This window comes from Cottoperca gobio, chromosome 14 (genome assembly GCF_900634415.1).
Source record: "Cottoperca gobio chromosome 14, fCotGob3.1, whole genome shotgun sequence".
Lineage (NCBI taxonomy): Eukaryota > Metazoa > Chordata > Actinopteri > Perciformes > Bovichtidae > Cottoperca > Cottoperca gobio.
The window spans coordinates 18094839-18118847 of NC_041368.1; the positions used below are offsets into that span (position 1 = coordinate 18094839).

Below are 24009 nucleotides of genomic sequence, written 5' to 3' on the forward strand. Positions count from 1 at the left end.
GTGGTGATTTACAACCTCCTCCTCCTCCTCCCACAGAGAGAGAAAGAGAAGGGACACACTACGGCTGTCTTTGACGATAGCTTTATGTTCACAGTAAACTAGTCAAAGTGGCACCTCCACAGAGAACGTCCCACAAAGCAAACCGCAACTTCCACAAGTAGATAGTCCTGCAATAACAGGCTCTCAGGGACGACAATGGAATCATTCGCTCAATGATTACACACACATCGTACAGCACCTTCTTACTAGTCGTGGCTGTCTTCTCACAGTTACTTAAGGATATCTCAGATTCAAAAAGTAGACTCTGTGGTAGGGAGAGTTGTGCATATGTCAGAATCGCTGAGGGGTTTTTATAAATGATGCCTATTATGAGTGCTGGGGCTGGCAAGTGATGTCACACAAGATCATGGCCCTTGTTATCTAATCCCTGCTGCTATATATTGCATCATGTATTACATATTGCATCCACAGTGCCAGGTGAAAATCACAGCTGCATTGTTTTCTTCTATCCCAGTTCAATTCAGGCTGTCGTCCCTGATACACGACACAAACACACAGATACTGAATAGACGAAATGCATTGACACACACACACACACGCAGGGGAAAGACATATTGTTAAGCTGCAGGTATCTTTTTTTATGTAGTATATAGAAGAGATGTAGAGAGAGTACAGATGTCATTGTCAGTGTCCACATTTCTAACAAGACAGTTTGTTGTGTTTTGTGTGTGACATTCACAGCCTTTCCCATTTTCTCGATGTGTGCCTCCTCGTGTCCTTGCTCCTTGATCCTCCGGCTTGTGACTCGGAAATCGATCTCAGCGCTCCAGCTGAAGGACATCCACATTCCTAAACTGTATCCCGAGGAGGCTTTCCAGTGTGTCTTTTGGGGGGAGTGTTTTTTGGCACCAAATGTTTAAAAGAGAGATGATACACAGCTGGAATAGTCTCAACCATGGCGGCGCTCTACAAACGTAACTGTTCCTTTTGGATTCGCGAGTTGTAGTTATTTAAGATGATCAAATGTTCTGCCTTCCTGCGTTCCTTAATGACTGTTCACCTTGATATTACTACTGTAATTGTGACATGATGTTTACAAGTGCAAACAGCTGCTAACGTCCCGCCGGAAAGCAAAACTGGGCAGCTGTGTATATTACATATATACATCCCTTTATTTGTGTATTCATAGTAGGCTACTGTTCATGCAAACATTTGTAGTGGCTCACACAGTAAACTACATCAGGCTATACTTTATATTATGTGTGTGTGTTCAAAAAAAACACATTTTGAATTTAATTAAAAGTAAATATAGGCGTATAAGTTGTCATGAACACTGCAATGCTTATCTGCCAGAAATCATAAAATCCAGCATTATAGCAAAACAATGGACAGCGGACGCCGCTGTGCCCCGCGTCATATTTAATTGATCGCTTTAAAACGACGGCTGCGAGGAAAAGATGTCTCATTTAATTAAATGCCTCGAATCTTCTCTCCTCGTGTCTGTCAAGGTGCGGTTAAAAGGAGGACCCAAACGCAGTACACACAGGTCGATAGTGATATCAAAAAAAGCGAGCTTTAGTGAACAATTGCTGACTACAAAAAGAAAAAGAAATAAAACAGGTATAAAAAGAAAAGAAAAGAAAAAGTGAGGGTAGCAGGCTAAAATAAAAAGGAACAGAATAAACCAGGATGGCAGGATGACACGCGAGGATAAACACAGAAGGTGTGACTCTTTCTCGCCTCCTCCGTCCTCATCTCCCGTGGGTGATAAGACACGAGGAGGGGAGGCGAGGGAAGGAATTGAGGATGTACATACTGGGTACGTTTGAAGCCTCTCCGATGATTCATATATCACTGTAAACCTTCCTGTTTGATGGTGATGGTGTGTATTGATTAGTGCAGCGGTGGTAGTTTAGGAGGTCTAGGTGGAAGCAAGCATCTCTTCAGCTACATGTGCACAGCGTGCCCGAAAGAGTGTGGGCTGTTACATAACCACCGACCGACCAGGGATAGAAGAGTTGGGAGGGCAGCACGTGCAACCAAGGCTCTGTGCAAATGTAAATCCACCCGGATATTAGACCTTTACAGTTATGTAGTCTATGGCCGACAAGTTATTCTTTTTCCATGTTTTTATGTAGAAGCTGCCTCATTTCTGTGGCAATAATCCAACATCTCATCTCTCTACATACTTCTACAGATGTTTTTCTTCACACACACATTGTTTTCAGCGTTTATCTTATATATGTGGATACAAGTCTCATTGATCCCATACAGTTTTTTAAGCAAGGATTTACTGAAATCATTCGATTCCCATTCCAAGCCCAATTCTAGTGCTGCACTCTGGAATTGCCACTACACTATTCATGTCTTTTGAAAAACTCAATTCTCAAACTCGTGTTTGTCAGCACCCCAAGCCAAATAAGGAACAGACAAGAACAACATGACAAAACCTATTTAAGTCAAACAAGGGCTGTACGGAAAAAAAGCTGCTCCTGTTTTCCTGACTCCATCCAGTCAATATCCAAGCCTGCGGTTCCCAAGGTGCTGTGGGATGTCAGATCTGTAGCCGACGGGCATATTCAAAATTGCCTCTTCAGCCTCTTTGCCACGAAGTAGATGTGCCAGTCTTGACAAAAAGTTCCCTGAGACAGCAAGTTTATTTAACTTAGTTTCTCATGGATGATTGGTAGGCTTCTTACTTCAGTGAGCTACACGAGCATCCGACTGCTGGCTTCACTGTTTTATCGTGTCCTAGATTTAGCACCAGGACTTTTTTACTGCGAGTTATCAAACTTCCTCTATTTGTTTATACATTATTAACTTATTGAATGTGTTTCTGGTTTTGTGTGTGAGTGCCATCATAATAAGAAGAAAATGTGTCCCTGTGTGTATATTCTGAATTTCATCACAGTCAATGCTTTGACTGCTTTGACTTTGAATTGTAAGAATTTTGTGTCAATATGGAGTTTTTGGTTTCTTTGTTTTTTTCAACATGATGTATTCTTGAAGTAAAAAACATGCATTTCCTTTCTCAACTTTTTTTTAAATCGTTAACATTATTATGTGCAAGTGAGCCGTCTTCCTTTTCTCCATTTTTTGCCACTGTGTCGCTGCTAACTGTTAAACAGCAGGATTGCATGAAACCGTAAGCAGGAATGTGCATTGCATCACCTGCATGCACATGCACGTAGGTGTGCAACCTTGAGCTACAAAGAATACTGAAATATACTCAAAATGTTGCTCTATAGCACAGCTAGTGGTGAAAACATCCACATGGTAACTCTAAGTGTCCAAATCAAGTAAATATACACAAGCTTGCCTCAGTAACACCGTTGCACAGACAAGCTTCTTCTTCATCCTATCCATGCATATGATGAAGACAAACATGCATATTATGTCCAACACACTTTGATGCCTGACTCTGCTATGTAAAGCAGACATGTACAGTCCCTCAAAGGCTATGCGCTGTCTGCGCGCTACTTAATGTGATGCGAGAAAACGAACAGAAGGAAATTGGTGAATTTGTTATGCAAGTACAACATAGTGAGCTCATTTCACAAGCAATACTTAATCCTGGAAAGACAGCTACTGTCAAAGCAAATAGAGCATATAGGATATATTTTCTAAAACAGATTTTTGAGGTCGCTTGGAGGTTATTTTAATTTTTCTGGAACGTGTGGTCTCTCTATCTCTCTCCTCTTTGTGTCTATGTATGTAACATACACTCAAACACACACAATAAACCTAACATGCAAGGCACACACATCTTTTTTTTGCCATATATTAACTGACCCAAACACACATCAAATCCTAACCATCTGTCTCTCTTCTCCTCTCTGACACATACACACTCTTTCACACTGTGTGTCTAAACCTCATGTTTCTATGAAAAAAGGAATTCCCCATTGCGTTGTACTGAGAGTTATTTGGCCTGTACCCCTACTGTTCCATTTGCTTTTAAGTGAACTTCATCCAATATTGAAGCCTAGTCTGGTTTAATCTGCAGTGGAAAAGTATTACAGAGCAGCTGTTTAAAATGTTCTTTTTTTTATCCTCTATTTCATCCACCTCTCTTCCTCTCACCCCGGCACCCCCCCCCCCCCCCCATTTCATCTGTCTTCTTCCCTTCTGATTTTCTGTCTCTTTTCCTTCCTCCCCCTCTCTGTCCTCCTTTGCACTTTCAGGACTACACATTGACGATGTACTTCCAGCAGGCCTGGCGAGACAAACGGCTGTCCTACTCTGAGATCCCTCTCAACCTGACCTTAGATAACCGGGTGGCTGATCAGCTCTGGGTCCCCGACACCTACTTCCTCAACGACAAGAAATCGTTCGTCCACGGTGTCACAGTGAAAAATAGAATGATCCGACTGCACCCGGACGGTACCGTACTGTACGGCCTAAGGTGAGATTTAATCTCTTAAAATAACACTTTTGACTGCTCAACAAGACCAATGTGTTAACGGTTTACATGTGCAAATAAACAGAAAAATACACAATATCTCCCACATGCTGGACGAGTACGGCACCAGAGAATGACAGACTACGCTGCACAAAGTGTAGTAATCTCCATCTCATGTTGTCAAACTCTTTTGTCAGTGAGCTTCTTTTTTTTTTATCAAACAAGCAACCTGGGAAAAAGAAATCTAACTTCTACCAACTTTAATACAACAATGAGTCAATGATTGCTGCATCGTTCTCAGTCAGTAATTGGCTCATTAGAGCCAGATGAAGAGAACTACTGATGTGAGATGCAATATTGCCCCTGGGCGGATATCAGCACGTTGATGTAGGGACCGACTTGTGTCCTTATTTACAGGACGTGTGCACATCGTCGACTAAAGGCTTCTGTAACACTAAATTCAAGTATCTGCCTAATTTACATCGCCACTAAAACGCATGTAAAGTTAGACTTTCTGTTACAGCAAACATATCTTCTCTGTAAATTGCATTCATGTTAGAGAAATAAATCAGAACCTGAAATAACAAAAGAACCTGAGAATAAGGATATATATTGTTTGGCTTCATGAATTTCCCCTCTATCTTTGTATTAACCAGTGGGAATGCTTTAATGCTATATTCCCAGATGGACCACTTATTTTTACACAACCAATCAAATTGTTTGTATGAAGAAGTAACTTCATAATTCTATCACAGGCAGACTGTCGAACTGACTAACAGCTATACAGCAGCCTGCTGCAGAAAGGCCTTTAAACAACAACTCACATTGTCTTCTCTGTCAATGTTTCCTTCTTAACTTTCAAACACCTGTCTTGTGTTTTTTTTTCCAGGGAGCAGTGCACTGCTGCTATAATGTCAGTTTGCAGTATAGGATTAGCTGGTCAGCTGAAACACCTTAGATAGCTTAAAAACATCACCGCAAATGTCATTTGGGTCAGTTTAGCAGCTGGCGTGACCCTCACTATTCAATACCTCTGATAACAAAACACTGTCTGGCCCTGGCTTGTGAGCTAAACGGCTTCCAGCACAAGTTGGTTTCTTTTTTTTCTCTCTGCTTCCCTGTCATTGCTCAATCATATGCACTGACATGCCCCGTCAGAGGCTGAGAGGAAAAGGAACATTTGATATTCCCTCACAGACCTCTTTTCTTCATCTAATAATTCAAAGCTGTTAACAATGACTTGAACACACTGGAATCCCTATTTCTGAATTCTATTGGACTTTAAATGAAATCTTTGTCAGGTGATTGAAACATCCATTCATCTTAGTAATGTGTTTCCTGCCAGAGAACAATTGAACAGCATATGATTGTAATTGTTATATTTCTTCTCAAAAATGATGTGATGGATGAGTGTCTCACACAATGACAGTGAGTGTGTTGACACATTCAAAGACTGGAGTACTACTTACACAAAACATCAGGTTCTTCGGGGAGACCACTTGGTCTGGTATTCTGAATATTGCCTTTAGCTGAGACTTGCATGTTTTGATATGTTAATATGTCCCATTTTTTATTTCTATTTTTACCAGTTGGCAGAAACAAAACCCCTATTGTGTAATATCCATTGAATTACCTATTCCACTGATTGGCAACCTCTCAAAGTTAACATGATTACAGTGCACTTCTCACACCTCACTGATGTATCATCAGTTCATTTTTTGCTAACAATCCTCTGATGCCCAAACTATAAAATGTTATTGAAAACCATTACATCTTAATGGTCATCATGGCAGCATACTGACACTGCTGTGGGTGAGTGAAATCAAATATAAATAAAGAGATAATGAGACAACGAAGGAGAGAGAGAGGTGTTAAGGAGAAGATTAGAAAGAAATCTCTTTGGTCTACTTCATCAATGTTGTCTGTCTCCATTATTCACCCCATGCCCTGTTACAGTGTTCAGCATGTTGTAATGTGCTCAGGTTTCTCAGACAAGGTTTTCATTATGTCTCTTTAACGGCCTTCATGTCAAAGAAACGTCTCTGCCAAGGTTTGATGGAAGCAATGTGTTACAGTCCAAGTGGTTTTGATTCTGAACACTTGGCAACACCGGTGGACATAGTTGCTGGATATGGTGGGTGTTGTAGTAACAGCAATATTAGAGTAGAAGGGCAGGAGCAATCAGAATCTTTAGAGATGGGAAAAAAGCAGGAGATAAAGAAAGAGACAAGTATTAAGGAGAGGCACAGAATCCTACGTGCAGCTACTTGCCCTCTGAACATTACATTCCTTGGCCTAAAATCAGGATCTCTATCACATTGTACTTTTTTTTACGAAGCAAGAGCTAAGGCCTTGAGTTATATAAATAAAGAAAAAGAAAAAGCCTGTCTGATACTGAATATATTCGTGAATGTACCCACTTGAGGATTGTTCTGCCAAACAAAGGCACAGTAATTAGATCCTTTATTGAAAGGGACAAGGGACATGGTGTCCAATTATGCCATAGCATTCACACGAGCAAATTGAATTGGAATTTGATTTTTTTGGAATTATTTTGTCCGCTCTAATACATTGTATTGGCTTATTAAATAAGAAACCCCCAGGTAAAAAACAAATCCTACTGTCACATTTACAGTTGCTTTACTGACATGGCCATTCTTCCTGGATCATAAAGTAGGTTTAAAGTCATTTGCAGGCACTTCATTTGAGGAAAAAGTAAAAAAAATAAACATTACACATCAGATTCCTATGCACGGTAAACACAGCATCAAGTAAAGTGCTTGACGGCGTTTGAAGTCATTTGATGATGTCGTTAAAAAAATATATATCTTTTGAGGTTTATTGCAATGTGGGAATAAAGACAATTTCAACATAAAATCCTGACACCATGGACATATTGTACCGTTAATACTGTCAGTCCCCGAGGAAATCAGTGGCATTTAATACCGTAGCAACTTCTGCTTTCGGCATTGAAGTGCTTCTCTGTTACATCAGGAAATGTGCCTATTTGCCTGGAACATCAAAAGTAAACAAAAGCATACCCAAGAAAGATAGAGATATACAATTGTGAGGGTCAGATTATGCTGGAATACAGCTCAAATAGTGCAAATCAACCCTGCGTCAGGCTATTTGACTTACAATGGTATAACCTACAGTATCAACCCAACCACTGAATCCAATATGCAAATGAAACATCCATAATCACTTGGAATATGGGGTTGCACATTTGTCACGCACTAGGACACAATGTCAGTGCAAATATTACTTTGGATGAAGTGGGATTAAATTGAAACTGGGAAAATAACTCCATCACCCTTGACACTCAATATCATGTAAGTAGGATGACCAGATTTTTTACAAATCCTAAATTGGGTCATGGGATCTTGTGCATGTCAGAGAGCACACAAATCCAAACAGCACAAGCAGATACAGCATATTACTGCACCCTGAAAGCCGAATACAAATGATGTAGTTGTTTAATTTATTATTCCAAATAAATTAGATTAGAATACTTAACACTTTAATGGTTCCTGAGATGAACATTGGGTTATTGTAGAAGCCAGTAGTCAAACCATACACCAACAAAGATCCACTATGAATAATAATAGGAGTTATGCAAATTATAATTCCTATACGCTGACATAATACAACTATAAATAACAATGGATGAAAATATTACTAATATTTTGTTCTCAACATTTTTGGAACAGCTTGACGTCTTGGGAAATACACATAACCACAATTTGTGTTTTTTACAAGGAGTTACGCACTGGGACTATTTCTAGGCGAACGACAGCCAGTCGTGGTGACTTCCCAGAGTCACAGTCGTCACTGTGAGGTTGCCAGGCAACCAGCGGAGAAACCAGCATAGAAGTGATCTGCGGACGGACAAAGAGTTATTCATCAAAAAATGTTGCAGCATGTAACTCGACCTAAAGCAAGCGCGGGCTGAGTGGCTAATGTGACGACAAGCTACCTTTTAGAAAATGTGAAACTGTTACGGTGTGGTAAAGGTGAGGACCCAAATGCAGCAGGCACACGATGATCTTAATCGACAGAGAGCTTTATTTACAAAAGCTTACAAAAACACAAAGTAATAAATAAGACGAGGTAGCACACCATATAACATGAATGTACAAACTCGCAAGGAACACTGGGGGAAGACAGGGATATATAGACAGACACTAATCACCAGAACAAGACACAGCTGGGAGAGAAAAACACAAGGACAGGAAGTAATCTAGACATGACACAAGAGGGAGTGAAACTTCAAAATAAAACAGGAAACAGAAAACCAATATCATAACAGAAACAATATCTTTCTACTTTCTGTGAAGGCAGTGGCGGGCCATGCATTTCACACCTAGGCCTTCAGTGATGTCCTACACAGTCCTACCTGAATTATTCCACCTCTTAATACCATCATTATGACGCCATGGCTCTAGAAACTATACATTTAGACAGAAACGCAGTATAACCGGGCATTGCATCACCCTAACAACAGAGTTATATTAATATTTACGAAACATTTAGTTGTAAATAGCAGGCATTCTCAGCAGTACAATGTGCAGTACCTCTCAGAGGCTGTGAGCCGGGGGTACCGCTCGTAGTTAGTGATTTGAAAGTGGTGGACAAACCCTTTTCCCAGCTGTGATAGGCTCGCTAGCGTCGGGGTTGGCCGTTCTCTTCTCACGATGTCTATCTTTTCTTGAAAAGTTTGTCTTGAAAATGGCGTTGTAATTATATCTGCGACCACATTGATCTCTTCTCCTCCTTCAGCCATTGTGGGTTGAAAAAACAGCTTGTAGAAATCTACACAAATTAGCTCGTTCAAAGTTTGCTAGCTCTGCATAGCTCTGCCTCTCAATAGTGCGTATCCAATCAAAAGATGTGGACGTGCTGACGTTAGCGTACGCCTGCTAGCTGGCCCCGGTGTCCCCAACTCGAAATCTGATTGGTCAACGCCATAGTTTGGTCTCCGTTCACTTTAAGCGACAGGCGCCCGCACTGTTGATTCTGAAGGCCTCAGGGCAGATTTCTTGGACCCTGGCAACACATCATGGCTGAAATATGATTGGATAAAAGCTCTAACATAAAGACCAGACCTCCAAATCTAGATCTGAGGCTGGAAGCAGCGCAACCAAGAGGAAAGCTATGAAATGAAGAGAATAGACTATGGGGAATAATTTAATACATATTTGTGGAAAAAATATATCAAAATTAGATTTATATTCTAGTGATGTTTAGGCCAGCAGAGAAGGCCTTGCTGGCCCTGACGCCCCACCACTGTGTGACGGTTTAACAAAGTATAAGTTGTTACAGAGACAGAAATGTTACTTCCATAAAGCAACTCGAGACTAGACCTACTAAATATTGATTTTTCAACTCAAATAAATCACGTCACGATTTCTTTTGATCATCCGACTCTAAAGGCTGTAATTGTGTTTGCCGATCATTACAAGGTGAGCAAGATAAGAAAAAAAGACGTGTCTCTACAATCACATCTCCTGACCTGTGGCTCATAGTAATCCGTGCATCACGGTTAATAGATAATTTGTCACAGAAATGCAAAATACATACTCTAATGAGGAAATAGTGTCCACATTATCTGCAAACACAAACAGCGAGACACATTGTTGAGGATGAGAATCTTTTCGTTGAGGCTCTTTATTGGAAATGTAATTGGATGCAGCAAATCCATAGATGCTGATAATAGAGAAAGCAACGCACAGATAATGTACAAACAGCTGATGAATATTCACACACACACACACACACACACACACACACACACACACACACACACACACACATACTCACTGTATTTGCCATAGAATTAACAATTCATCGCAGGAATTCATTATGGTGGCTAACAGGCAAACAGCACCAACCCTTTTATTGTGGGCTGACATGCAATCATGTGCACACATCTGTTGCCATGCAAGCTAAAGTTTTTTCTTTTTGTTTCACAAAACTTGCATTTCAAGGGCATTATTTTACCTGTGAAGAACAACAGAAAATGACTCCAGGAAGTATAGAAACAAAAGCAAAAGCAAATCATAACAAGCAACAAAGTGCCTCTCAGTGTTTCTCAGGCAGGGTAGGCTTGAGATGGCACATCTAAAGAAGGGTCTTGCCTTTGTTCTTTATCGAGGTTATTTGCTGCAGGATAGGCATTATTAGTCTTTGTTGAATTGACTAGCGTGAGCACATTGAGAGTGTGGGAACAAAAAGCTTTTCTGACAAGTGAGGAGATACATTGGCACAAGTACTATCTGAATGTATTAATCAATATCAGGTTTCCTAAACATTTACGGTAAATGCCAAACATAATTGTATGCCTTCCAACATTAAATAGCATTATTTTTTGTTGAACATCTAATTAATGTTGCAGCATCCAAGTGATTTGATCCCGTGGTCGTCGTACTCCCTATGTTTTGTTGGGAGGCTGTAGGTGGGAACCAGCTGGCTGCGCAGGATGAATGCTGTATCTCTAAAAGTCTAATAATGCAGCTCTGGCATGCGGCGCATTTTGTGTCTCTTAATGAAACTCGTAGACGTATACAGGTAATAAAAAAAGAGATATTCAGATCCTTTATGAAAGTAAAAGTGGCTGTACCGCAATGTCAGGAATAATACTTTAAAAGTTATAGGGAAATAAAAGGGAATGTGAGCTGGGATTCGAGACAGACATATAATATATATTATATTTATATAATATAAATATAGCTGTCAAATAACTATATAATAGACAAACGTAGAAATACAAGTAAAATACCAGCATGTCAAGAATGCACTGGTACACGGCAGCATTATTAGATTTTTCTTGAAAATACAAATAACAACATTCGCAATCAACACTATTATAGACTCGGACGAGGATCAACACTTAGTACAAGAAATGACTAAATATATAAGCTACTGTAACTAAATATAAACAGAGGATTTAGTGTTAACTTACTCTTTTACTACAGTACTTGAGCAAATACACTTTCCACTAAGCATGTCTGTTCCGAGTATGTTACCAGTCAACACGTTTACTTGGCCTGAATCCCGATGACTGTTGGAAACCCTTAAGGCTACTTGGCCATGATTTGACCTCACAAGTTTGATAAATCCAGGAACAGAGTCTTCGAGCACAATCTGGTAAATATGGAGGGTCACTGCAGGTGATGTAACATATGGGGCTCAGTTGGGGCGGTTGGCCGTGTCCTCAGGCAGAAACCCAGCAAGCAAGGACTATACTGCGACAGAGCGAGAAATGCGACTGTGCATCATTTAACGGAGGAGACAAGCGGGAAAGTATGTGAGGGTAAATGTGATAGCTACAAACACAATCAGGCACTTGCATACAAACAAACACGTCCACGGAGTGACAGCGAGACGCACGGGAGCACGACTGTACACACAACCCCACACAAACACAAGCAGCATGACCTCTACCTTTTCCCACAGTGTCTTTTTTAAAGCCAGCTAGGGGCTCTTGCTCTCAGTTCTACACCGCTGACTCCATTTTGAGACAGAGATCAAAAAGTTTCCAGAAAGTAACTGGTAATTTACTCCTTGGTTAAACACTTTGAAGCCACAGCCCCATCACCAGCAGCAAATCCAACAGAGAGAGATAAACGCTGACAAAGACAGGGGACAAGAAAGAAAGAAAAAGGGAATCCATCTAAACCTCTTCGGCTCAAACAACCTTCCCATGTCACTCTGGGGGGTGGAAACCCCTGAGGTGTGTAATATGAAACAGCATGTTAATGTGAGAACTCTTCCCTTTTAACTTCTTTATTGCTTTTAAAAGCCTCTGTTATGATAGTCCCCTCACCTGTCTCACCTGACATCCTCTGTCCTCAAAGTTTCTCTCATCTCCTCTTTTTTTCATTATTTCACTCGTGTGGTCTCTTTTGCTTTGCTGCCTTCGCTCCATGTGGAGATTTACAGAGCCACAAGTCATCATACCTAAACAAGTAAATTGGCTGTTTTTCAGTAAAAACTACTTAGGATCGATGGAGTTGTTGAGCAATCAGCCAGGGGACATTCATTATTTTAACTGCAGGAGGTTGCTTGTTTAGGAAAACATAAACATATTTTTTAAAGGCCTTTTTTTGACCAAAATCATTATTTTTTTCCTTTTTTTAGGAGCCTTAGTGGCCACCCACTGTAAACTGTATGTTGCAAACATATAATTCAGATTCTTCTTTATTTGTTCACTCTCCTAAAGTAACACCAGCTAAACTTTGTTTTTGATACAGGTTTGGTCAGCATCAGCTGAACCTTGCAGCTGTATTCTTGGATCGGTTTCTACAGACCGTCCTTGAAAGTTAGAAGATAATATACAATATTATTGGTGAAATGCAGTACTCCTTTAAACAAAAACTAAAGATTATGGTTTGACCTCAAAATGACTGAGTATACTATAAGGATTGTGTTATATTAGGTATGTGTGGTCGCACCTGTTTGCCATATGGTGCCTGTGGTGAGCTCAGCTGCTTAGACAACAGACGCACATGATTTACAGATAGAATGGGAAGCCTGACCACAACTGCTTTGTGAAAGTATTGCTGCGTCATCACTTCAAAAGTTTGCTCACAGATATTGTCCAATATGCAGTTGCGTAAATCTTAGATTGCTTGGATTTTCGAAAAACAACATAGGTTATGAGATGCAACAAAAAGGGCATTGCAGTTGCTGTTGGTCTGAATAACGGAATAGAGACAGAGAGAGAGAGAGAGAGAGAGAGAGAGAGAGTGCGCACACACACACACACACACACACACACACACACACACACACACACACGGGTGATTATCTCTACTGTGTAACACAGAGGATTGGACTCAAGATGAGCCTCTCCTCTGGCACAAATTTATCTATGTTGTCAGGTGTGCCTAGACGATTACCCACCATGCTGTGCTGCTCTGTGGCAACTCCCTCAGTGGGAGTCAAGTTCTCACACAAGACTAGAGCCAGGAAAAGAATGGCAGCCTATTTACTCACTGACTCGTCCTTATGTCCGCTTCACAAAGTCTGATAGACAACATAACCTTATCTATTGACTTATGGTTGGCTGTTGTTAATATCCCTTATTATCCATCCCTGTCTATTTGTTTGGATAGAGATTGGAAGACTCAATGCTATTATGCTGACATATATAGACACAATGTGATATGGGTAGTAAAGCAGAAGGCTATGGTTCCTTAGCTACTACTGTTTGCAGCACTTACCATGCTGAAACGTTTCTTTTTGAATAGTAGATTATATTTATGAACATTGATTCCATAAATAATCCAGATTTGAACTGTCATGTTTCATTTTCAGTTCCTTTCTTTCAGTCTATATATGTGGTTTAAAAATGCATCATACATTAGAGTGGGATTTCAAGTAGAATTATAAAGAATGTGGTATTGTCTTTGGTTCTCTTGCAGTTATATGTTTGAAGCAGCTCTTTGAATAAACACAGGCTCAGTGACAAATAATTCAAACAATGGTGAAATTAATACAATAGTTATTAAATCAAATAATCAATGTGTTTGGCATTTTAATGAGCTGGCTCATTTGGCTGCTGCTCATTTGACAGAAAGTCAAAGTTTGAGTTCAACTCGTGAAGACTTTTTCTTACTAAAATAGAAAAGATAGAAAAATAATAAATACTCAAATAATAGTAAATAAATCAACTCTGAGTTGTTTTCATGCTAAATAAACATTCATCACCGTAATGTACTGAAATGATGTTTACCATTAGCTAGTTTGATGACATGTTTTTGTGTCAAGCTTGTATTCTGCCAGCACCTAATATACTCTTCCCTTTCAAGTGACAATTCAGGGGTTAAGAACTTAAAACATGAAAAACGCTTTGATTCTAAGTGGAGACAAACATAAAAAAATCCTCCCACGATCTCTTCTATTGTTGTTTATTCATACAACTTTTCACACTCAACAAAAAATGTTAACAAAGCAAAGCACTGTCAGTCAAATCGACAGAGGGAGGGATGGACATGTGCGGCAAAAACTCCCACATACTCAAATAAAGCTTTTTGACGTGTGCATGTTTAGGACCAAATAGCTTGATACAAGCAATAATGTTGATTTGTAAAGTATTTAGGATGGCTTCAGTTTGTATAACATTCCCTTCCATCCGATATATTTCATGACAACATGCACGAGTCAGAGTACAAACGCTATCACTGTTATCTCTGGCCTATTACTGCCACCGCTTTCACACAGAGGTTGATCCCTCCTGTGACTTCCATCTCAGGTGTGGCCTGACAGAGGTCCCGCGGGATTATCCAAACAATGCTAAAACTGGGACACAAGGATTAACTTTGGCCCTGTAATCCCCGGTGGACTTCCCACCCCTGCTGCCAACACCTCTCAAACTCTTAAAACCTCCTGCATTCACCGGCAGGAGGTTTTTGAAGATTTTGCGTCTTTAGTTACTCATGGTTAAGTGGATGATAAATACTCACCAGTATTCTGTGAGATGTATTTATAAGTGCTTTGGTGAATGAAGTTCACATATAACATTTGATTCATGACTCTGTGAAGACGATAACCTAACCTGTTCGCCTACAACATCCAGTTTGCTGTCTTGGAAATTGTCCCACAATGCCGTGAATTGAACATATTGTGTCATGTGTTTTCAGGATCACGACCACGGCTGCTTGTATGATGGACCTGAGAAGGTATCCACTGGATGAGCAAAACTGCACACTCGAGATAGAGAGTTGTGAGTAATTCCTCCCTTTATTCACTCATTCTTTTCTTCCGTTGTTAATTGTTGTATTGCTATACATTTAAATCTTGTGTCTGTACCCTTATACACTCACCTGCATTGCCTCGGCTTTTTTCAGTCAGCTGTCAGGAGCTATGTGCGACTGCGCCCGCACTGGGTGTCGACAAATCGTGTTCCGCTGTAGTACAAAGATTTACTGAGAATTTCAATATTTTTAACATAATCCTTCCCATCCAATTTCAAGTGTTCCCTTGATAAAAGAACAGGCATTATTTCCTTCCTAAATATAACCTCAGCCGGGTTTCCTCTTCTAGGAAGAACATATTGTATCAGTTCAGATAAATGTAAAGAGTTGTTTTTATTGCACAACAATTGGTTCCAAAAGAAAGATGTTTTCCAACTACACTACTATGGCACAGTGGAGATGTTGACAGTTTAGGTGAAATCGTTTTTATAAGCCATCTTGTACACCAGATAGCTTTTTAATCAAATGAGCTAATGGTCATAACTCAGCGAGTGCCTCTACCCTCACTGCATCAGCAGACTACTTTGTGTAATGTGCACCGTCCGTGCTGCTGAAGTGATAAAGTAGAGCTATTGCTAATGCTGCCCAGAGCTCAAAGCTGCAGCCCGGTTTCAAATGACAACAATTTATGAGCAGTACTTCACAAGGGGTGTCCTAGGGTAGGTGTGGCACCTCTACGGCTCCTACCATTTAACCACAGCATACCAAGTGTTAAGGTTTAAACTCATCCAAGGACCTTGGCTGTATCTTCATTGTGCATTTCAGTTTGTCCATGCTCAGCTTGTAACTACAGTGGAAGGAGTCTCTGTCTGTATGTATGCATGTCTGTCCTTTTTTCGACAACCATTCATCCGATCGACTTCACACTTGCCGGGTGTATTGATGATGACCCAAGGCAGTGCAGTGTTGAGTGTGAAGTGGTTTGGATGAGCGGTTTTCCCGAGAAAGCTGCAAGCAGCAATACCGGAGGTCAAGCAATCGGCTTAACAGGCACTTCAATAGTTTCCTCAATAAATAACGGAAACGGATTTTCAAATGGTATTGTAAGTGAATCCGAAAAAGGCCGGTTCACACTTCTTTTCTTTATGCTATTCTTACTGCTGTAAGTGCCAAATACCCTTCCTGCTTAGTTTCTGGCACATTAGAGAGGGATGGAAGTCATGGTGAGGGTTTAGAGGTGTCATTATCATTCATCTACCGTCACAGGGAAAATAAATGAATAAGATGAACTTGCTCAAGCTTAGTCACAACAACTCAGCTGGATAACAGTAAATGCGTCTGAATGTAACTACATTCAGACGCATTTACTGTTATCCATGTAGAGATGGTTAAAGAGTGTTACACTCCATTGTGCAAGTGAGCTGGAAGGTCTACAGCTGGTGCTGTTGGACAAAAGGAAATAGAGCGTAAGGAGCAAAAGAGGCTATATAAGAGTTTATTAAAGTCAGGATTGCACAATAGAGTTTGAAAGTAAAGTTTAGCAGTGGCCTGATACTATGTACACTCTCCATTACATGTGAGCATAAGACCTCAAACTTTCTGTACGCAAGACTAAGGATGCACACAGCTCCATAGCCAGTTAACATCATGTGCTGTACCCAGAGACAAGGGTCAGGTAATGGACTAGAATATGTTTTGCTTGGTGGATGATGTGCACATAAACCAGCTGTACCAACTGGTTGGTTGATATCAAATGCTGAATTAAAACATGCATTATGTCCTCAATAGAGACAATCGAGGACATTTGGGCTTGAGATATGTACTGTTGTGCCAACAGAGAGTGTATTGAAATCAAGGTATGACAGATTAGTGTGAAAGAGATGTGGAATAGGATGAGAGACATTCCTTTGTAAGCTGTTTGGCCGAATAGTTGAAGGGAAGCAGGAGGGGGAAAATCAATGTGGCAACAAGGTGACCTCAAGGCAGGCTTCCCCCTCTCCTTTTACTGATGACAGTATAGTTGGCATCACAGCTCCTTATCGAATCTAAACTGTCCATGAAAGATACCATATCACGGAAACTCTGCCAGTGACCTCACTCGCTTATCTTTAAACCCCTAGTGAACCTGGAATTTGAGATGACTGTCACCAATGACCTGCTGACATCACAGGCATGAGGATGTCCCTCAGGTGTCTAGAATAAGACTTTCAACATGGATTAACAAATAATAATTGGCTGGCTGTGGCTCAGGAGGCAGATTGTTCGTTTACAGGTTGGAAGATCAGCGGTTCAATTCCCAGCCCCTGCAGTCAGCATGTCAAAGTAGTCCTTGGGCAAGATACTGAGCTCCCAATTGCTCCTGATGGCCAACAGTGTGTGTGAATGGTTATCACTACTGATGAGCTTGTATGGTAGCCACAGACTCTGTATGAATGTGTGTGAATGGGTGAATGCTGACATGTGTTGTAAAGTGAGATATGTAAAGATTGGAAAAGTGCTATATAAAAGCAGACCTGTATTACTTTCTGTTTCGTTCTATATGGAGAAGCCTCTGGTGATAATATTGTTGTATTATTTCTCTAAAGATTTCTGTTTGAGGCTGTCAGCATGCTGGAAAGTGTCAGGAATACCTGGATAATGGATGAACACATAGACACAGACTAGGGATCTTCCCAAATCCAAAAAGGATATATTGGAAGAGCACAAATAATATGTCTAAAACAAATATTTCAAATATTATATTATGTTTAATACATTAAAAATAGCTGACATTAACTATATGTGGAAGAATTTAAATCTTGTATGCCTTTAATAAGATTGTGTATTGCTTGTAACTGCAAATGTAACCTCGTACTATGCAGTGTCCATTTAAAGTACTTGTTTGAACATGGTTCAGGGAATTATGGTAGGCAAGTTTAGGGGAGACAGAGAGAGACATAGGCTGTTTATAAATGAGTGTTCCTCACAACATAAGCATCAGCAGCCCGAGCACATATCCTTCTCTTTTAATTTGGTGACAGGCTTAAGGTTTGATACTCACTGGCTGGGGAGTAGTAACTGCAGCCGTGTGTAGCTGTGTGTATGTGTGCATGCATAGATGTGGGTGCTTATGTGTGTGTAGAGTCTATGTGTGCACATCACAGGCACTTGAAACTGTGTGCCAGTCAGATGAGAATTTGAGAACAAAACGCAGACACACGCTCGCTCTTTTGTTTCATCTGAGTCCCGGGCTCAGCATGAAGGGGACCTCTGCTGGTTTGGACTTTCTTATATCCAGTGTTGCCGAAGACTTGTGTCATCTAGTTGGACGCTTTAGTTTTATGCAGCTGTGCTCTTTCTCCTCTTTAATCCCTTGAGTGTTTTGTTTTTACACTATCCTGGTCTTGACTTGATTCCCCCCTCCCACACACACACAGACACACACACACACACACACACACACACACACACACAGACCCACCCTCCCTTCTCTTCTTCTGCAGTATCATTTCAGGATCTGCTCTTCTTCTACTGGCTTGTTTCCAGTCAGTTCGATTGCTCCAATGTCTCGTAATATCCTCGAGTTTGAGCCACCGAGTGATGCCTGTGATTTAATTAGCTTAGACAGGTTAAATATATCGTCCAAAAAACGTTTATGGATCATGCTTTCATCCTTTCATGCTGACCTTTTCTAATTATTTTTAGGAAAAAGTTAAATTGCTGACCCTGGTTTAATTACCAACTTTTAATCAGGCAATAACAAGCTGTTTCAGTACAGTAGTTGCTGTATCAGCACGGTTATTTTGTGCAAAGAGAGATAGAGCCACCATATTGTTTTCAATTCTACAAGAACATTATCATCGTCAAGTTACCGTGCCAACAAAAATCTCAATGGAGAATTAATAATTTTGAAATTTGTCTTGTTTCTCAAATTACTTCTGTCACTTGTTGAAAAAAAGGATAAATCAAGAAATATTACAAACAAATCTGGGGCCACACTGGATATTACAGCCAGTAATAAAGCAACATTAAATGTATTTGTTTCCATTGTTAACTGCACTGTTCAATATATACACAAGTCTTTGCAATTCCCCTTTGTAACCTTGTTACCATTTTATTCTCATCTATTATTTGCTGTCCCATCAGGACTTGATGCATGGACAAAGCTTGTGTCCAATATGCTCATCATTCGTAACGCGTTTGACCTGGTTCACGTCCAAGGATGGAAGGGAAAAATAGAAAACCTCATGCTTACTGTATAGTGTCGGGGATGGAGAGCAGCAGATGATTCATTATGGATAGCCCGGGGACTTTCCCATCCTCCCTGTGACAAATGGTTTTGGTGAATTTACAAATTGCTTACATTTTGTTTTACAACTTTTTCAAGATGAAAAAATGGATAGAAAGAGAACTAGAAGAACTTACTCAAGTAAAATAACTATTTGGCTTCTCATGAGACATTTTACTCAAGTACAAGGATAATTAATTGTGTACATTTTACCTAAATGTACTAGAAACAAGTAAAGTTTAAATACACAGAGTAAACATTACTGCTTACATTTTAAAAAGAGTGAGGGGGGTTATATGATAGACCTATTCAATAAAAGCACATTTAGGCTACAACATATAGTACATGTGAAATGTGTAGCCTATACATGACACCACAGAGTCCTAATGTCCAAATACATTCCTTTCCTATTGGCACTGCAGCCTGTGCATACAACTGATAATCACTTATAGCCAACAGCTACATTCCTCAGTGTAACTTCACTATAATTAACCAGAGAAGAGGACATTCAGACAATTAAACCAAAATTATGACAATAAAGCTATGGACACCACGGCGGGAGCAACACGCATCATTACACTACAAACATGAAATAATCTGCTGGTTTAACTTCAGACTAAAACATCACCCAGGCAGCTAACAAAGAGATGTAAAGACAATATACATTTAAACAACAAAATGGCTACAGGATCTAAAAACACACATTGAATCAGAAAGAGAGCGTGCATAGGTTTTGAGCAACGTGTCGGCTAGTGCACACACATGCACACAACGTTACGTTTCCTAGCAATGTTGACATTCACATCAGTTTTCAAAAACATTTGGAGCTGAAAGAGGCTCTGCAGTCACAACTGTGACAGAGATTAACAAGTCAAATGCAGCCTTTCTGCTGTTTGGCTGTTATCTCTGTCACACACCTCACTAAAAGTTCCTGGGCAAATGAAGAAGACACTGCAGGAGGATCATGCAGCTGTTGCTCACGCTTGAAGACCACATCGATGGCGCATTATGAGTCATTCAGAGAGAATTACAGTGCATTTACAATACTTTATGACAACACTCATAAACACACATAGTGCTTTCTGATGCACTACATAAAACATTATAGATGTGATTTATAATGAATTATAAGTGTCTTATGGATGCTCTTGACTAGTTATAAACTAGAGGTTGACTGATTGGCCTTATAGTACCATAAACTATCATTGTATGTTGTAACAATGCATGTTTCATCATAATGTTTCATTGTTAGTGGTAAGAAAAGCGTAATGTATTTTCTTTCATTTAAAATAATCTAAGCAGCATAAGTGATTAGTATGCATGAAAACGCATTACACTTTTACATACTATATATAAGCGCCATCATTCGGGTCACTTAGCGTGCTCTCTGGGTGTTGCATTAATCCAGTGATTAAGGCAACCTTGTTGTATTTACGCCAAGGTACTATAATCCTAATCTAATGTCCTGCATCATATAAGGACAAACTCATCTGGCTCACATAGTATAGATCGCAAAGACCCGTCGGATGCACTGTTATGGTTGCTGTGCCCAATTCTCAGCCTGCTTATTATTACTGGCCCTTTCCGTTGTGTCCCCGAACTTATTAAAATGCCCACTCTGCTTCTGATTGAGTGTAAATGACTCATTTTCATTGCGTTATCCCAATTATGTTACTCCTAAGCAGATCCTGATGACTTCTGGCATATTATCATATTCAAATGTTGCTGCAACTAACCTCCATTCTAGCGAGCCATCAGTATCGCAAACAAATGAACAGCATACACATTCAAACAATCCTCTTGTTAAATGCCACTTGGTAACTAGGCACAGCCACTGCAGACCCTGTTGCATCTGTGTGCTGGTCATTTGATCCATCTGTAAAAATCAGAACACAATATATAGTGCCTATAACTATAGGACTTCATAACAAAACACACTGCAGTTGCTGTCTGACTGTTTTTAATTAGGCAAGATACACCTGGCTTTACTACCCCACTACGTCAATCTCACCTACAGTAGCATACGCGTTGGGTTTATAACCTCCCAAGCCCTGTCACCCGACATGTGTTTTGTTACTACATGCTCAGCATCTTTTATAATGCATGTGTAATCCAGGACTTCAACTAGCGTAGCAAGCCCCACAAGGTTTTACCTCAGTGCAAGGTAATATGTATTATTTAAAAGAGTTAACCCTCCTGATGTTCTGGGTCACTGCTACAGTAATGCAGTTTGCAATGCACATTATATATACGTTGCTCTGCAGTAGTCCTACCTTCACAGGAAAAGATGTATCATCGACATCACAAGTGGAGCAGCTGTGCACCTTTTCAATAAATCATAACAACAGTATGGGTCACTCAGTCGTTACACACTGAATACTACACACAAGCATTTTTTATCTTGATTAGCGGCTTTAGCTTTAGCATTTGTGTGACTGCAGGTGGCTCTTCAGGACACACACATTGGGAATATAAGTGCTTTGGAAAAGCTTTGAGAGTTCACATCTTCACAAGTGAATGCACAAACAGATAAATACATCCCTGTTTAGTTCTGTATACACTGAGAGGTGAGTCAGAGGCACATTACTACTGTTATTGTACACAGTTGCTGTGCACTCACAATGAAACTCTCATTTCATTAGTGCATCTCTACCAAGTAATAGGTATATTTTCTCCACCAGCGATCCACATCATATGGACAGAGGCACTTTCACAGTCTATCACTCTGTTGCTATCTTTGCCTATCGGAGCCCATTTTTAGAAACCGCACGCACACACTCTCTGGGGTGTGAATGGTTTCTCTACACTTGGGCTTGCATGGGCTTATTTATCCATCTTATCTTTAGATGTTCTGTCCCTGTCCAGGCATGCTGTCAGCTGCAGCTTGCTGTGTACTGCAAAAGTTGCGAAGACATTTTTAATTGGACACCAGGAATAACATTAAAGTCGCTTTGAACTGTGTGGAATCAAAAATTCATCTGAGACATATTTAAGAGTGGAGTAGCCTTCTGAGCTCACAGGGAAGAGCGAGATGCAGGCAGTTGCTCCGAGGGTTTGATTTGACGTGCCCAGTTGTGTGTGAGGATGTTTTTGTGTGTCCATGCAAGCGCGCGTGTCTTTATGTGTTCATGCAGGTTTGCCTGTGTCTGTGGACAGAATACTATATATTAATTATGCATTAAGTTAACATGCATTTCATCCTAAAAGAACTGTGGTAAAAGCGTGGTTTCCCAAACCATACATTGTAAATGCAGCAGGCTGGTGACGCAGAACTGTGTGGGTTTCCAATTGACATCATGTATCATAGGTTTCATCATTTACACACACACCCCCAGACTTTTTGTGTGCTGCAGGGATTAATCTAAAGGTGCAGCATCCAAAAATACTCAATACCATTCATGGTGGGTAAATTAGATTTGACATTTGTTGTGACGTCTTTTGATTTTAAGGGGCTGTTCTACATTGACGTTTGTCAACACTGTAATCGTAAAAAAAAAAAGCTATTCTCATTATAGATGTGAAGAAAACCATGCGAAGGGATTGTTTAGATTGTTGTTAGTGCTTCTGTGTGGCTTTTAAAAAATGTATGTTACAATGACAATGGTGTTTATTGGAAACTCTGCGCCATTTTCTACGTTTTATGAACGCTATATGATGTTTCACAGCACCATTTAGAAGGTGGAAAAAAAAACCTTTGTTATCCATGACTATGTTTTGCCCAGAGCAATATCAAAGCCAGTGTTTTATCTCCCTCCAAAATCCGTCTTTGCCCATTAAAACAAATCAACTGAGACATTATTTCATAAGCTTGATAAAAAGGCCTGGAGTCAGATTTGGTCAGGGAGATATGCCAGAGTCCCAGTTAAATAGCTTTAGTATTGTATTGCTATCTCCTCTGATGCTATCATGAACAATTTCATTTATTTTTGGCCTGCCAACGCTCCCAGACTCTGGAATGCATGAGAGAAGCTTTTGTGCTAGCGTAAAATACATATTGTCACTCCCATAGTTTTTTTTCTACTGAAGGGGTGAGTTTACCTCTCATGCCATTGAGGAATCAGGAAGCTAATTTCCTTTTTTTCTCATGTCATTGTTAATAGATATACAGTAGACTAACTCTTTCTTCTCTGTCATGCAGATCATGTCTTTTTTTTTTTCTCTTTCTCTTTTTTTTTGTCACTCACTCTAATTTATTTCAGTTAATTTCATGCAATGGGAATTAGGACAAGCTATCTGTGCCAACCACTGTGACATAATAACTTTAGTATGAAACCGAGGTAACGCAAAGTTGCAAAGTCAGCCTCAGTGATGTAGAAGCAATGGAGTTAAGTGGATTGGGTAGCTGGGCAATCAAACATACCGGGTCGGACCAAATAATTGACTATGATGTATGTACGGTTTTGACAAAGGCATTCCACTTCTCTTTACAGAGAAGTGTGTACACACCGCTGGATACGTTGCAAAGTGCATTACACCCCATGATACAACAATGTTACATTATGTATACAATTTGCTTTTCTATGCTACGCTTGAATAACTTCTCCTGAGGTGCCAGAGGAAAGGCCATGGGGTCATCAATATCAAAATGTGTTATCCTTGAGATTGTGCATCTCTATCTGCCTACTAGATCTTGAGATGTATAA

At 40.1% G+C, this 24009-nt stretch overlaps 1 protein-coding gene across 1 annotated transcript in view; it reads left to right on the forward strand.

Annotated features, from left to right (window-relative positions):
• gabrb2b (gamma-aminobutyric acid type A receptor subunit beta2b) overlaps positions 1–24009 on the forward strand; it is a 59564-nt gene that overhangs the window by 21763 nt on the left and 13792 nt on the right. Inside the window, 2 exon segments of the mRNA XM_029448251.1 lie at positions 4185–4405; positions 15046–15128. Coding sequence (XP_029304111.1) covers positions 4185–4405; positions 15046–15128 — 304 coding nt within the window.